At 52.2% G+C, this 16,786-nt stretch overlaps 1 protein-coding gene across 9 annotated transcripts in view; it reads right to left on the bottom strand.

The window, feature by feature from the left end:
* The window catches only part of TCF3 (transcription factor 3), an 80,358-nt gene that overhangs the window by 38,879 nt on the left and 24,693 nt on the right, over positions 1 to 16,786 (bottom strand). For all 9 annotated transcript variants that reach the window (XM_080383041.1, XM_080383042.1, XM_080383040.1 and 6 more), the window contains exon 4: positions 36 to 109. In XM_080383041.1, coding sequence (XP_080239167.1) covers positions 36 to 109 — 74 coding nt within the window. The remainder of the gene's footprint in view (positions 1 to 35; positions 110 to 16,786) is intronic.

Below are 16,786 nucleotides of genomic sequence, written 5' to 3' on the forward strand. Positions count from 1 at the left end.
TTGGTTGGAGTTCAGTGTTTGTGCTTTATCCTTACCCTTCCTTGGTCAAATGTGGAGCTGTTTTGATCTCCCGTTCCCCAGGAACCTGATCCCGGTCTTTCATCCAAACCTACCGAAAAACAGGAAGAACAAAGGTTACTCTTGCTTTATCAGCAAAGCCTCAAAGGTGTTCTCACAATATTAACTCTTCCTTCTACAAACAAAACAATATTTTCATTAATAAACCACTTCCACTTGGCGTGACTGATCCTCCCCTCTACCTCCTCACCTTCCCACTCCAGCTGGGAGTTTATTCCACAAACTTCAAAGCAAATCCCACCACAGCCTGGAAATGCTTCAAAACACGGGACAGTGGGAAGAGGAGAAACAAGTATTTTAACTCGCTTTATTCCAAACAGCACCCATGCACCTCTTCTCCCCGGAGACCGACACTGAAGAGGACTATGAATTCCAAACTCATCGCACCCATCCCAGTGCTCCAGCAGGACCTGATTTTTGCCCATGGTGCTGCTAGGTCATGGACCAAACTCTGGCCTCCATTGCAACCAAGCAGATTAAAAGAACTGAAAGCCTGAGATGAGAATTGCTGGGGTTACAATGTTACCTGTACTGGTTCAAGGGCATTTCTTATTTAAGCCCCCCACGGTCCCACGGAGGAAGCCGGGGTCCCACAGGGGGCTGATCAGAGCACACTCCTGTCCATCTCATTTTTAGTCCTCCCAAGCCTATCCCTGGCAAAGTGTATCCGACCCCAAATGGCAAGGGACCAAACAGGAGTGTTTTGCAATGTGCCTGCACACAGACTGCGGTAGGAAATCATCTCCTTTCATGGTCTGCCAGCTCCACACAGGCTGTGCCCCATGGGCTACCAGCACAAGAAGCACCCACGGAAGATGGTGAACATCCACCTGGACACTAAAAGCCTGGGGAGTCGCATCTGCAAGGCTCTTGCCGTTCAAGCTGGTACCATGACTGCACAGATGAAACCTTTCCTGGAAGACGAGCCTTGACTCGACTCAGCATCAGGATTTCCAGCTGTGCTGGTCCATCTCCTCCACTCCAGCAAGTGACCGGGGTTCGGGGGGCAGCAGTCAGCATTTCCCCGTTCAGAGGCTCACGGGGTAAGTAAAGCTGGCGATCTGAGAGGGGGCCAGACAGGGCAGGTCCATCGCTCTGCCCCACGGCCAGCCCCTGGAGATGCTACGAAGACACTGCGAGCTCAGCCAGGGCAGACATGGAGAAATCCCAGATCAGCAGGGGGCTGAGCAGCGTGGGTGGCATTGGCCAGAGCCACCTCTCTGCCTCGTCCCATGGAAGCCCCAGCCCCGCTCAGGGGGTCTATGGCCACACTTGCCACAGGGCAGCACGAGAAACCTCTTGCAGCGACTGCTGGCAGCACCCAGCATCACCCTGTGTCACCCCCAGCCCCAGGGGCTCTCTGCGGACCCCTCTGCAGTGGCTCTTCCAACGGCAGCCACGGTGCCAGCAGGGCCTTTCAGGAGATTTTCTTTGAGGAGCAGAGACCTGCTTGCAGCAGTGGTGCCAGCGGTGGCGTGGGACAGCGGCAGGGACAGGGGTGCATGCAGGAGCAAGGACACGGAGGGGCTGAGGTTGCAGAGCACACTCCAATTTCATTTTAGCAAAGCTGATTATTATGGCAAACACGCCGTGTATTTGTCTCCTCCGCTCCCCTTACTGTTCATTTAACCAGAAACTTCTTTCAAATTACATCCTTCTATTTCTGTGCCTTTGTGTTAATCATTTCCCCAGAGAATTGGTGTTTAATTGCTGTCTAATTTGCATAATTATGCATATTAATCTATACACCTAATGAATATTCATAATTCTCATTTAGATTTTGTTTTCTAATCAAAAATTTCCAATGTGATTACTGTGCAGAGCAGGGATAAGCCTCTAATAATACCTTGGATACTAGGGAGAATTACTGCCAATTCTCCCACCTCCTACTTCCTAGAATAAACTTTTGCTTTGCTAATGTGTTTTTCTAAAGCAATTCATCTGCATACCCTGCAAACACCAACGGAGATCAGGAGGCAGAAATGCTCCTTCTATTCATTTTGCTTTCACGGGTGTTTTTAAAGCTCCCCAACGGTTCAGGGTGAAAACATGAGCAGGAACTGCAGCCTCAGACATCCTTGGCAAACCTGTCCTTCCAGCGCAGAGGGGCAAGGACTTCAGCCAGTGTCCCCACGAGGTGCTTCAGGAGCCCTGGAGCCAGAGGGGACAGCTGAGGCACAGGGGGGTCCTGATCTCCGTGCCCACCCCTGTACCATGTAGGACAGGTATTTGCAGGCCCTGTGTCACCCTGCCCTCCTGCAGAGCCACCCGGTCCTGTCTCTAAGCCACCCACAGCAGAGGAGCATCCCCAGGCCAGGATGCACTGGGTGAGGATGCTCAGTGGGACAAGCTGCAGGGGGGCTCTGGAAGGAGTTCAGGTGCCTGGAAACCCAGAATTAATTTTTAGCCAAAATTCCTGAAAGAAAAAAAACATATCACTGCCAGGTCTCCCCAAGGAAGGAGGGGAGAGGAGATGGCAGGTGTTACGGGTGACAACAGCTGGGGCCAATAGTCCCCTAAAGACAGGGAAACCCTCTGTACAAACCCTGCTGCGGTATCATCAGCACACCCCAAAGAGGGGTCAGAACCGCCCCAGGTGCTCCAACAGCACCCAGGCACCACGGCAGGCTGGGAGGATGAACCACTCTCCCCGAACGTGTGCGAGTCCCGGGCACCACTCCTTCCCTGCCCCTGCTCTTGGGGAGGTGCAGAGCTGGGGACAAGCAGCCCCCTGCCACTCTCCCCACAACAACCAGGGAAACCCTGATCTTCTCCCATCAGCTCCACAGCGGCCAAATCCTGCAACAGCGAACCCAAAAGGTTGTTTTTTTTGTCCCCTCAGGCGCCTGTGTTCATGTGGTCGCACAGCTGCCAAGGTGAAGCAAGGTTATCGCTCTCCCACCCGAGCAGCACGGAAAGCCGCCCACGGCTCTGGAAGCAGCCCCCTCAAGGCTCGGCCACCCCTGAATATGCCCGTGCCAGCACAGCACCGCACGGCCAGCCTGCTGGCCAGTACCTGCTGGCAAACAAGGTCTCACGCCTTCCCTGAGTTGCAGTCACTAGCATGAAAGGTGCTGGCGAAAATGTCCCATTCTCAGCCTGCAGGTGTTTTAAGAATTCAGGGATTTCTGGGATGAAGCCAGGAAAAAACAGACTGCCCGCTTTCAACTCCTGGCATCTGTCCCACATCCAGCGCCAACCTGCTCTTCCCTCCCTTCGTAGCCAAGTCAGGGTCTAAAAATTTGGCAGCAAATACCCTCTGCCAACCCTGCAAAACCCCAAAGCCTGGCCAAAGGGAGGTGCTTCTGGAAAAGCCCCCACCAGCAGGGTTTTGCTCCACTCACACCATAAAATCCACCAAGACGGTGCCACCAATCAAGGTGGTCATGCATTCCCCAGCCTGCAGCACTCACCGGCTGTGCCCTTGAGCCCCGTCTTCCCGCGGGCACTGCCTGGCACCCAGCAGTCTTCCTCAACCCAAAGGGAGGAAGAGAAGGAGCAGAAGACAGGGGAGCCTGGGGTGAGAAGGGTCAGCCCCATGCCAGCAGCCCCAGGGCTGTCCCCGAGCGCTCGCCCAAGGACACCCAAGCGTCCCACCCGGACCCTTCTGTCCCAGCAGCTCGGGAAGCGAGGCCAGGCACCCAGGGCACGGTCAGGAGCACCTTGGGGCACCTGGCGATGTGTCTCCTGCCTACGGGCATGGCTCACATGCTGCTGGGCTCCCCCGGGTGAGATGGAGATCCTGCAGGCATCCCCCTCGCCCCCCAACTCTGCCTCATCCCTGGGCACAGGTTTCCTGTGTTAAAGCATCCACAGTCCCAGGCAAAAAAAATATCATAAATCCAAGTCACTAACCGAGATCGGGTCAAAACTCACGTGCCACGGAGGTGAATTACGTTTGCACAAGTGAGCTTAATTCTGGCATAGCCCAGCTCTGGAGTGCTTGGCTTTGCAACATTTACAACTCTCTTCCAGCGCAGGGCGTGTGTGCAGTTTTAGAGACGCCCACGTGTGCACGCAGCTGTTGGGAGCCAACTTTATTTTAAAATAAACCCGTTTTCCAACTAACCAAGTTAAGGCACACTTTCCAATTCAGAAATGATGAAAATAGGAACTACCTCCTCTCTCCATTAATACAGTTATTAAAAAGCGTACAGACTAATTGTGCATTTTAATAACCCTGATCATGAATATTCATAACACATTTCTTGCTCATGTTCTAATTAAAACATACTAATAGAATAAGATGTAGCTGTCAGACAGTAATTTTTTTTCCCCTTACGATTTTTGTGCCGTAGCTAGGAAGAGCTGATAGACAAGAACCGTCCTAAGCTCTCCGCATGGGTAAAAATAATTTGCCCACATTTAGTCTCCGCAAAAAAGCCCTTCAACCAACAGCGAGGCGTAGTAAAAAAAAAAAAAAAAAAGGTGACACACAGGTGACCAGCGACACAAGGCACTGGGAGCCATTCCTCACCCAGGAGGAACAAAACCAGTTCAAACACACAACTCTGAACCAAGAAAAGGCATTAAGGAGGGTGCAGTTTTCTGCCCCATCCCCACACCCCAGCAGCCACTTGTGGTCCCTCCTGCTCAGTTTCATCTGTGGCTTCCAGCTCCCCCCCCCCGGGTCCCTGAAGCCAAAAACGGTCCAAGAGATGCTGCACCCAGAGATGCTGCTCTGGTTTCAATAACCCGAGCCCCAAAAGCTCCCTGGGCACACGTGCTGGTCCTCAAGCCAGCCCTAAGCCCCGAGGTGTTCTGTAGCTCTGAGCCCCTCGACGTGAGCACAGCACTGGGATGTGGCTTGGGAGGGAGCGTGGCATCAGTGCCAGCCCCTGCTCTGCCCACCTGGAGACTCCCCGATGTAGGGGCTTTGCATTCAGGCCAAGGTCTTTCCAAACAAGCTCAATCCCTACTGATTCCTTTGCGAGCAAAGCTCCAGGGGTGGGCAGCCATGCCTTCAGACCTGGAGGACATGCAAGGATGCAGAGCAGCACACAGAGCTCCTGAGACCTCTCAGACCCTGTTTGTACAGCAAGATCCAGAGTTTTTGCTCTGAAATCCTGCACAAAGGGATACCCGCAGGAGAACATGAACCACTGCGAAGCTGCGACCCAGCAGGCTCAGGTGGCTGAAGGTACCTAGATTTTGGTGTCAGGAGGATTCAGCAAGGGGTCTATCACGGCAGCCCCACGGGTGACAGTGGGGGTCACTGCTGGGGATGCTGCTGCTGCTTGAGCTGTGGCTGAGCGGGGCTGAGCATCTCCCTCCCCCCGGCCGCCCCTGCCCCTGCAATCTGCCAGCATCAAAGCACCCTCCCTAATCTGATTCCCATCAAAATGACTAGGCTAGGCATTTTTTTATTTATTTCTTTTTTTAAGTCTATTAAAAATATTTAGGCCAAGCCCTTTGTGTGGCTGGGCAAGGCTGGGGAGCAGCCGTAGCTGCCATGAAGATGGCACCTTCCATCTTCAAGGGTCTACTGACCACAAGGTGCCCACAGCGAGGCTCTGAAAGCCGGGCAGCAAATCCAGCTCTGCAGCCGCAGCAGCACCCACGGGCCACAGCAGGACAGGGACGTGGTGACAGCTGGGAATAAAAACCCCGCTGGCAGCGGCACACCACACTTATGTTACAAACACACTTAACTTCTGCTAGCCCCAAAGCTACCCCAGGAGAAGCACGGGGAACCCTGCTCCCTGCCTGCCTCCGTCGGAGGTGGGACAGCACGAGCCACCACAGACAGAGACACTAGTGCCACCGTAATTTGATTTGAAACCCAGGTGACAGAAGGCTGCTTGATAAACACTTCCAAATTAAGCGGCTTTGTGTCCTAATCGCTCTGGCGATCAGCCTCACAGCAAAATCTCTGCTAAAAGGGATTTGAAATCAATAAAATTAGTTGACTAGTAATTAGCTTTAGTCCCAGTCAAACCAGCAAAGTTGTTTTTCCTGGGAGAGTTGGCTCCCTGGACCCGCACATCGCTCAGCAAGGCAAACCCCACCGACACACCTCGTCACCTTGGTATCCCTGGGGAAAAGCTCCTGGGCAGAAGCAGAGCCCCAGTGAAGGGCAAAGTGGGCGCTGGGAGCGGCCACCAGCTCTGCCTGTTTATTTACCAGCCCTGTCCACCCCCGAATAGGAAAAAACAGCTGTGAATGGAAGGCAGCCGGTAGCTGTTTACAGGACGTCGATTGTGGATGGGACTATACAATTTGTTCACTTCCTTTTCCTGGCGCACGACAAAACAATTTCAAAAAAAAAAAAAAAAGGCAAAAAAAATCCCCCAAAAGCAAGTGGTGCCGAACACCTGGAGGGCAGCACGGGGGCCTTGGCAATACCCCCCTGGAGGTCCCTCCCCACGGGGCAGACGGGGACTCCTCACCTAGGTAGGGGAGCCCCGTTTCATCCCCTCCACAGCTTTCAAACATGAGGTTGGACCACAGCCGGCTGGCCAAGGCAGCCAGCACTCTGCTGCCTGGGAAGCAAGCACGGATTTCGGTGGATCTGGCTTGAGAGTGGGTGGTTTCGTGCCTCGACCGCAGAGCCTGTGCTGCCGTGCTGGTAGCTGCAGCCCAGTTGGTCCTCGGGGAGGGATGCAGCGTGGCGGGAATGCAGGAGGGATGCAGGATGGCTTAAAGATCACTGCTTGCTGGGATGCGCTCCCCCAAGCCCACAATTTGAGTGAGGGGCATGGGGGTGATCCCCAAGGATGAGCACTGCTGTGTCACTCCCCCCCAGACGGCAAGGTGCCAGCCCTGAGCAGAGGGACCCAAAGCCACTGCATTGTGCCCCAAGAAGGGGATGGAGCCAAACTGCCGAAGAAGCTCACAGCTTCTCAGGCCCCAGCCTGGTCTTGTCCCCTGCCCCTCCATGCTGCCACTTCCCAGCCCATCCAGGAGAGGCAAGCGGGCCAGGCGGCACAAGTGGATGCTCTAGACCATGACAGCCTGGTGAAGCGGAGGGAAGCAATGCCATCCTCCAGGTGACGTGGTGCCCAAAGAGGGGACACATGCAACTGTGCCAACACATTAAACAAACACATCATCTCAGAGCCCATTAACACAGAGCCCTGCAAGATTTACAGGGCAGACTCGGCCCATTTATCTTTGTGGTGACAAATGTACCGAGAATTCAAAGCCAAGACACGCACATCCCATCCACCCCGCACAGGTCCCCGTGTCCCTGTCCCCAGGGAAGCGCCGCTACTGCTGCCTCCCCAAATGCACACTCAGGGATAATTTTTGACTTAAAAAAAAGCTGATGCCACCACTTCAGTGATCATTAATTCCTCTACTTAGCATCTGCTCTGGCATCTCCTGCACCGTATTCTGGTTCAGCAGTTTCTGCACAATCCACACTCGGAGCTGGGGTTTAGGAAAAGTCTGGGGCTGGTGAAAGATGGGAGCGGTACCAGACAGGGAGATGATGCATTCCCTACTGGCTTTGGATAAGGGATGAGTATGGAGAGAAATTACATCTACAGCCAACAAAAAAAAAGCCAGAAAGAGGGGGGAGAAAAGGGAGCCAAAGAAGTATTTAGTTACTCCTGGTCTTTTGGAAGATGGTCTGGGAGATGATGCACAAGGCGTTTCAAAACAAAGCTGCATTCTCAGCTTCTGCTGTGGGTCAGGATGCTGCTTCACTTGCATGTCACAGCCCCTGGGTGGGTGGCTGCAACCACTCTCAAAGGACGGGGCAGGCTCCAAGGCAGCCCCCCCAGGCTGGTTTCAGGGGTGCTGGGGTGACATCCCAGAAATGCCCCAGAAGAAAAATTAAGTGTATGAAACAGGGCCCAGCACAGGCGTGAGGAAGGTTTGGGGAAAAGAAACAAAAGAAGAAAACAAGAAATCCCAACAAGCAAATTCAACCACCTTTCACTTTAGAAACAAGTGTTACTTGCAGGCCCTACAGGCAGGTCCCCACTGCATTCTGTGGGGTGGCTTTTTGGTAATCAAAATGAAAGCCTGCCTGCTTAAAGTAACAATTAAGGAAATAAATCATGTGGACTAGCCCAAACCTCATCAAGGACTTGCAAAACAACTGCACGCAGCGCCAGTGGCAGGAGAGCACTGCACCTTGGCACGGCCACCACCACCAGTGCCCACAACTCAGCCAAGGACCGGACCCAGAGCCCCGTGGTTCATGTCGCTGGCAAACTGCTGGGCTACCCTCTTCCTGGAGGGTTGGCTGAACTGGACAGCATTTATTAAATGAACGAAAAGCCAGTGAGACTAAGCAAAGGCAGCAAAGGCAGCGAAGCCATCAGCTCTGCCCAGCGCAGGGAAGAAGCCCGCTCCCTCCAGCAGAAAGGCACAGAGAGCAGAGATGGTCCTGCCTCCCAGCCCCTCGGAAAGCCAGCAAGATGCCACAGGGAGAAAGAAAACAAACCTGTGACGACAACAAGAGGGAAGAAAATAAACTTTAAAGCTCAAAACACTTCCCCCAGCTGTGAAAACAAAGACACAGCAATGACCAAACAAGAGCACAAAGGAGCAGCATGAAAAGGGGACGGAGGGTAACACAAGGCTCAACCAGTCAGTGCTTTCGAAAGGTCAGCAGCCTGCGGGGTGAACCCCCCGCGTCCCTTGTCCCCAGCCTCTCTGGGATGAGCCTACCCATGTCCCTTGTCTCCAGCCTCCATCGAAACCCAACAGCCCATCCACGCTCTGCAAGAAGCAGGATGTCAAGGAGGGTCTAAGGCACAAAAGTGCAGGGAAATGGACCAAGAATAACATTGCTCTGAGTCAAGACTGGTAACAGGTGTCAGAGAATTCCCTTTTATCTGCTAGCACCTCGGGTCAACGCATTTCGGAGGAGCAGCCCTGCCACCCGCCTTGCAGATGGAAACAAGAGGCCCAGCAAGAGGCAACAGTGGGAACCCCACTGCCACTGGCCGGCCAGCCCTGTGGTCCCACCGCATCGTGACATTGGCAAAGCAGGGCTGCAGGGACTGCAGGGGAGGGGAGAAGCATGGAGGGGCTGCCCTGAGCCCTGGGGATGAGCCTACACCTGTGATGAGCCACCCACAGCTGCCGGGAGCAGCTGGGGATAAACCCAACCTGACAGAAGCGCAAGGAAGCGGCTCAGACCCGACCACGGTGGGACCCCCTTCCCAGGAGGCTGCCACCAAGCACCTCAGCCCTCCCCAAAGTGCTTTTCGACAGGAGGCTGGGGAACACCCCCATGCCTTGAAAGCCAGCTCTAGCTCAGGGCTGCTAAATGTCAGCGGGGAGAAACACAGCGCTGGACCCCGGCACCTCTCCAGCAGCCCCCCCCCCCCCCCCCCCCCCCCCCAGCATGGCCCACACGCTGCTCCCCACGATTCCCAAACCCACACACACCACTCATCCAGGTACTCATGGGATAAGATTAATGCCTCCTTTATCCTGTTTTTTTTAAAGCCAATATTGGGGGGCCTTGCTATTCAGACAAATTCCAAATCCCTCCCATTCATTCTCTAGGATTTTTTTGTGATCAAGGGGTTTCAGCACATCCAGAACAACCAGAATAAGATTACAAGTTCCAGCAACTGCAGTGACTTGCCATCCTCTGCCTTTACCATCCTTGGCACATCCAGGCACGCAATTGGAAAATGTTGAATTAACTAAAGATTAAAACCCACGGAGCTACAAGGAGTTATCTCCTCGACCTGAACATCAGACTCATGCCACACAGGAGCTCCCAGCTTGAAAATCGTTAACGTGTGTCTACAGGAGCTCCAATCTTGCCAGCAAACCGAAACGCAACGACAGCCCTGTAGAGAACTTCTCCTCATGTTCTGCATCACACGCATTCAACAAGATCAACATGTTTGCTAGCACAAAACAATTTAAAATCAGTAGATACAGGCTTATTCGCAAAGCAAGGGGTTATATTCCATTAAACAGAAAGCTTTGGGGCGAAGAGCAACGGTAAATCCACATCCTGTTTTTTCCAGCTCATTTATTTTACCACAAAGTTGCACACTCATGAAAGATGCAGACACTCGACACTAACGCATGTATTGTTGTCCAAAGAAAGAATTCATTTTGCTGAGCGCGCACAGCAGCCCGATGCCAGTGAGGAATGAAATATGACGGCTGCGGGTCCCCCGAGACACCACTTCTTGACCTTTCGTATTTCGCAGGCAATTGTGTATTTTGCGCAGAGACGCAGATGCACAGAATAGGTGCATACACCCCCGGCTACTTTACTTAGAAGCATATACCTCTATTTCCGATCTGATTTGCATCTTTCCAAGTATTGTTTAATTTGCAATGTAAAATAAAATTACGGTATCAGTGATGCAACCAGAGTCCTTTTGCTGGGGAATAGAAACCTTTTCCCACTTGTTTTCTGTTACTCAGCAAGCCAGAAAACAGGGGACAAAAGCCTGTTTACTTATACTTGACCAAAAGAAACCCAAAAGGTTGCAAGAGAGGCATTTTAGATCAAACAAAAAGGCTTTCCTTGGTGGTTTCCCCAGGCCGTGTCAGACAGCAGTGCCAGCCATGCGTACGTGAGCCCATCCATCCCACCGCCACTGCCAGGCTCCAAAGCCAGCAGGTAGGGAGGCTGGAGGCAGTTAAAAATTAAACAAATTAAAGACCTTTTCCAAATAATGTGGAAATTACGCAGGGAAATGGCCCAACACATGCACGCACAACCACAGTGGCCTTGGTAGTTTATTTGTAAGTCTTCTCTTACCAGGGAGAGGGATGGTGGTTAATGACTTATATGATCTACTGCTAACAAGCCAGCCCTTACCCTGCAAAGTTCCTTGGAGCAAGGGGAAAAAAACCCAGATCTCAAAGGGGAGAGGAAGGCTGAAGCAAACGCACATCCAGGAGCGTTTATTCTGACCCAAAATGCAGGGGCTGCAATCCTGCTGAGTGCTGGGCAGCCCAGCACCCGGCGGCTCTGCCAGCAGCACAGGATGCCCCAGACCGCACAGGATGCGGCCATGGGGCTGGCTAGGATAGCCAACACATTCGCCGAGACGATGATTCAGCCCACAGGAAGGATCATCTAAGAAGAATTGTTCGACACAATGAGAAAAACTTTCCCAAACAAAGTGTTCTCAACACCACCTGCCTGCCTGCCTCCCTCCGCGGGGCTGGGGCAAGCCCTCAGCTCCAGCTTTTGTTTGCAAATAACTTCAAGACTATGGTCACCACAACAAAGGTTTGTCTTTTTGCTTTCTCCTTTCCCAAGGCCAGCATCGCTGCGTGCACCGCGAGCTCACGGCTGCCATCCTGCCCCCGGAGAGCAAGCCGGTGGGCAATGCAAGCCACCAACACCTGGCTGTTGCCAAAACCCCGGCCAGGCCCTGTTACGGTGCAAACTTCAGTAGCTGAATGGGACCAAAACATACACACCAGGCTTAACTAAGGCATCCCTAAAGCAAACCCAAGCGCCAGTAGTTTATACATATACAAGGTGCAGACTGTGGGGGATAACTGCACATACAGCCAAGGAGTTTGCCCTACCAGGCACTAGTTCTTACAGAATTTGGTCAACATGACACAGCACGGGGAGATATTTACCTTAAGAACAGTTTAAGGACAGATGTAACCTATTTAGAGCTCTGCCAAATATTTCTGTAATTGAATATACCATTGATTATTTAAATTGCATTAAAAAGGGCTGTATTTCATCTACTTGCTGCTAAGAAGCACCATTTCCATGAACCACGACTCTTCCCCCCCCCCTTTAAATATAAACACTTCAAGATGTTCACTTGTCCCCTTCCCCTGTGAAGAATCCACGTCTTTGCATACCCATACACCGTGCCCCAAATTCCCATTGTAACCCTAAAGCCAACAGGACAATTCACAGGAAGAGCTTACCTGAAAAAAAAAAAAATAAAATCATTAGCTTTGTTTTAAGGTCTGCAGAGGCTTATGGTGTAGAGTCCATCAGGCAAGGTCTGTCAGCCTCTTGACCTCTAGAAATCAATCATGTGCTGCACCTAGGGTTTGGGCTGTCAATTAACCTCCGAGACCCTGTTTCTAATCACACGTCAGCAGAAGACACCAAAAAGCTGCTCCAGCCCCTCATGCCCTGGTTGCCCTTGTCTGTACAACCAGATCACGACACTTGTCACCAAGCAGTGCATTTGCCCAGATGCTGGTAAAGAGATTAAGGGACCGAGTTGGAGGTGGTGGGCTGGTTTTCTTTGAAAATCATGACCTGCCACCTGGTCTGGTTCGGTATGTAGACAAGTATCTGGGCCCAGCTGAAGGGAGAGGATAAGAACGGAGGGTGGCACAGCTTCTGCCAAGAGCAGCCTGGATGCATCCCATGTTAGATCAGTCACGGAGGTACGGTACAAAACATCCAGCTCAGGCTGGGATGTGTCAGCCTCAGCAGATACCTGCTTCTGGGCTCCTCCTACACTGGGTAGGACTACAACTTGCTTGGACAATGAGGACATCGCTCAAGGAGCGGAGGGGAAGCCCACCCTTACCGCCCCTTCATCCACAGGCCGGCACACCAAGCCCTCCCTCCGTAAGTGCCACAGCAGGTCCCACGCTGCCAACCTGCACAATCGCTCTCCCCGGGCAAACACGCCAAGAACATGGATGAGGTGCCAGCAGATGGCACTCAACGTGTAGCCCGGCTCCTCAGTTTTCTAAGACTAACCAACATTTTTTTCCAGCGTGCGCATTTCAAACCATTTCCTGGGTGCAGCTTTAGCATCACTTATCGATGGCCAGCAGGAGCTGGTCCTCCTTGCTCTGATCTCTCACGATGAACAACAAAAAACAGCCCCACGAAAAACCTACCACACAGTTCTTAGGAAGGCTCCACGAAGACCTCATGAAAGTGGGTTTTATTCTTCTGACGATCAGAACATGACGGCGTTAACATTTCACCTAATTTACATCTTTCACATTACCCTGGGCACGCACCGACCCATCATTTGGGTTGCGGACAGGTGATGCAGCGCTGCCGGGAAGGGTGGGAGTGGGGTTTCTCGCCCTGCTCTGCAGCCAGCGTGGCCAACCCATGCGTGCTTCCAGCCTGGCTTCACACTCCATGTCCAAGGCCCTTAAATGCTTTTCACATCAGGGCTGTGTGCTATTCAGGGGAACAAGGTGCAGAGAAAAAGCAACCTGTAAGATTACCTTGTCTGCATCTCCTCTACACCTTGTTCCGTTTTCTACTGCTTTTGCCTAGACAAGCAGTAACACTTCTTATCAGGAATACTAATATAAATGTCTAGGAAAACTGACCATTAAGAAGTTTCTCTGATATTTTGCTCAAAGCTTGCTTTCTTTTAACTACGGGAAGCTCAAAGGAATTTTTTCCTCCATGACCAAGAAAAGCTGCATCAGTGCCCAAGTTGTAAAGTGCAGAAGCTCTGGGTTGTCTGAAGAGGGTTAAAAACTTGGAGCTCCACAGTTTGTTGGGATGGTAAGAGCTGAGCCACGTGGGAGACACCCTGTGTGCTCAGGGTGAGAAGCTGCTGCACCACAGAAAAGCGGCTGCATTTTCAAATGCAACTTCGGAAGGAATAGGTATGTATGTATAAAAATGAGGACAGGGGGAGAAAAGGAGTGAAAAAAATAAAATAAAAGCAGTGACTCCTAGCCTCAGTGCTGCAAGGAAAATGTGAAGGACCAAAGTCATCACCAAACAACCGGACTGCCCCCAGCGCACAACCTCTGCCGGCAGCTCCCACACCAGCCATGAACCAAGCTCCCTCCTGTTCCTCGCTGCACCAAGTTCATGAGATGATGCAAGGCACTGCAGTACTCGCTGCTCTGGAAGGAAAGGGCCCTTCTTGCTCTGCATTTATCTTGAGCAAGTTCTGGGGCTCACCGGACTTTGCAGGGGCTGCTGAATGTGTAAGACAGCAGGAAACCCAATAAAAACCAGTTCCCCATTTGGAGCAAAACATGCCCCAGAAGCCCCCAAGATGGGGCAGGCCAGGATGTAAGGGAAGAGGAAGACCTCAGCCGGCAGCAAGCGACCAGCAGATCAGCTGTTTGCAAAACTACAGCTCCACACCTCTGAGAGCCCCATTTGCTTCTGCCACCGTGGCAGGGGGAGCGGGTCAGCGGCTGGACGTGACACCACCTCCATGCAAGCTGCCTCAGCAGCTCCACTGGACCCCTCAACCCCAGACAGAACTGAGGGGAAAATAAGCTGCTTGTAAACCTCTCTGGTGCCCAGGTTCCGTCACACTCGAGGGTTTGGCTGTCCACTCCTGCCCACAATGCTCTGATGAGGACCAGAAGCACACATCTACCTCCAGTAACCTCGGGCATGGAGGTTTAACTCTCTCAAGGGAAGCCAATTCTGGGCTTCCACAGTTTTGTCCATCCTGCACATTCCCCCTCATCTCAGCAGCATCCCAAAGCCTCAGTTGCTCCCCAGCATCCCAGGGAGAACCCTGCCACTATGTAGCATACAGCATGCTGCCTCACTCAAAACACAGGCCACAGTTATTTAAAACTAAGAGGTACAAGTCCCCCAAGAAGAGCAAGAGCCCCTGTAGCCCACCTCATTTCAAAGCAGGCAGCATTTGTAGTGATTCAGGTTTCTCTTAAGTTAAAAACTAGATATGCACAAGCCACTTGAATTCAAGCAAGACCATCTTCAGAGAGCTAGTTTGATTAATTTCTAAAACCAGTTGAAATGAAAACAATCCCACCAGCCCCATGTAGGGTGAGGAAACCCCGCACCCAGGTCACGTTTCCCACCCAGCGAGAGCAGTAACCGTGCCAGCTACCGGCTCAGGGCACAGGGACCACAGGTCACCATCTCACCCAAGAAACCCTCGGCTATCAATTAACTTTGTTGTGTGCTGGAGCCAGCCCCCAGCTATGTACCCTTCTCTTCTCACCGTGCCACTCGCCACAGCGTGCTTTAATAGGTTTTCAGGGACTTACGTATACATTATGGGGGAAGCAGCAGAAAAAGACGAGCTATTCTTGCAGAGCCACGCATCTTGCTCCCAAAACAGGATCATGTGTCCTCAAAGCAGCATTAATACTCTCTGCTCCTGCCCAAAAGCAGAAGGGTACTGAAAGGCAGGTACTCAAGAGTGTGGGGAGGAAGAGAGAAGGATCCCTGAAGACTTCCAGCCTGACACTCCAGCCCATCTGCCTCCAAATCCCTCAAGAGGAGAATTCCCAACTGATCCATTAAAAATTATTCCTTTGCGCTCCCATCCTCCCACCCTCTGCCAAAAAAATCCCAGTGTCACCAGATGCCTGGCAGGACGACCTACCCCAAACCAGCTTGTTCTGGGTTGCCATGTCCATTGAGTAGCTGGCAGCGGAGGAGCCCAGCGCCCCGGTGCTGAGCGCCCCAGCCACAGCCCGCTCCTCCCACCCAGCCAGTAGCGCCGGGGAGGAGCACAGCTCCCGGTTCCTCCGTCCCTGCCCACTCCTGCCTGCCTTTGTTTGGGGGACTATAAAAGAGTTCACTCTAAGGACAAGCAAAGGCAGTTAAAAGAAAGTTAGCAAGGTTTATGGAGTGGATTAAGTTTACCAGGGGATTTTATGATGCACCGTCCGGAGAGCAAAGAGCAACTCGGCAGCATCTCTCCCAGAGCAGGTTTGCTCCCAGGAAGCGCTGGGACAGCCCGAGAGCACCCCAGGCAATGTGAAGCATGAGGAAAAACCCACCTACGTGTCTTATTTGTGCTTTTACCCACACATGTTATCAAGGCCAGGGTCAGGGCTTAGCTGCCCCTCTCCTGCTAGCCGGGCTCCCAACCGAGTCTGCAGCAGTGCCTTCTGGAGCAGTTGTTTGCCCTCTAGCAAAAGCCATCTCCACCCAATCCTGCGTGGCTCTGTTGTGGTGATACAGGGTATTTCTTTGGCACAGCCCTGGTCGCTGTTTATTGTCTTGCTTTCCTTTATCTGCAGATCTCAAAGCATTTTATAAATGTTAAACCTCAAAGCCTCTCTAGGGAACAAAACTGTTTCTAGCTATTGTACATATGGAGAGACTTGCCCAAAAATTAGGGCAGAGCTGGAAATGCAGCAGCAGAGACCAAAGCTGAGACAGACTTTCTCGGCACAATATAAAGCCACACAGATTATCCCTTAAATACCTGTGTGGACAAACACATCTCCGGCTATTAACCCACATGTTGTCGAGCCACCTCTGGGAACAAGCACTCGCACTCACCAGGGTTGAAAAGCCTTGCACGCCAGAGCACACAAACATCTTTACAACTGGCAATCCAAAACCACAATGTCTCACTAATCTTTCAGTTTTCTTCTTTGGGTAAAAAAGCACCAGTCCTACAGTTTCAACTTTTTAGAGAATTATTTAAAGAAAACAGAACAAAAAACCACAATGCCTTTAAAAATACAAAGCAAGCTGGGGGAGAAGGGCTGTTCTCTATTTTTGAGCTGACCCAGAAGGGCTGGAAGAGGCAGCGGGCTGTAGGAGATGCTCATGCCTGGCTCTCCCTGCCATGTGGTGCATGTCCTGCTGTCACAAGTCCTAAGCTGCAGTGGTTTCACAGTGGGGAGCGTAAGTCGCAGCTCCCCATCTTTTTCCTCAGCTTTATTTCCCGTGCATTTCAGTTGAAAGGACCCTGAAGCGCAGTAGGATGTGGGAAGTCAGTGCCATCCAGGGTTGGCTTTTCCCACCACTCCAGGGAAACGCTGCGGTGAGCTGGATGGTACAGGAATCATACCAGTGCCTTACTTGGGAGATCACTGCCTGCAGACTCCAGCTAGGGGAGAAAACTGA

The sequence above is a fragment of the Falco punctatus genome (genome assembly GCF_963210335.1).
Source record: "Falco punctatus genome assembly, chromosome: 4".
NCBI lineage: Eukaryota > Metazoa > Chordata > Aves > Falconiformes > Falconidae > Falco > Falco punctatus.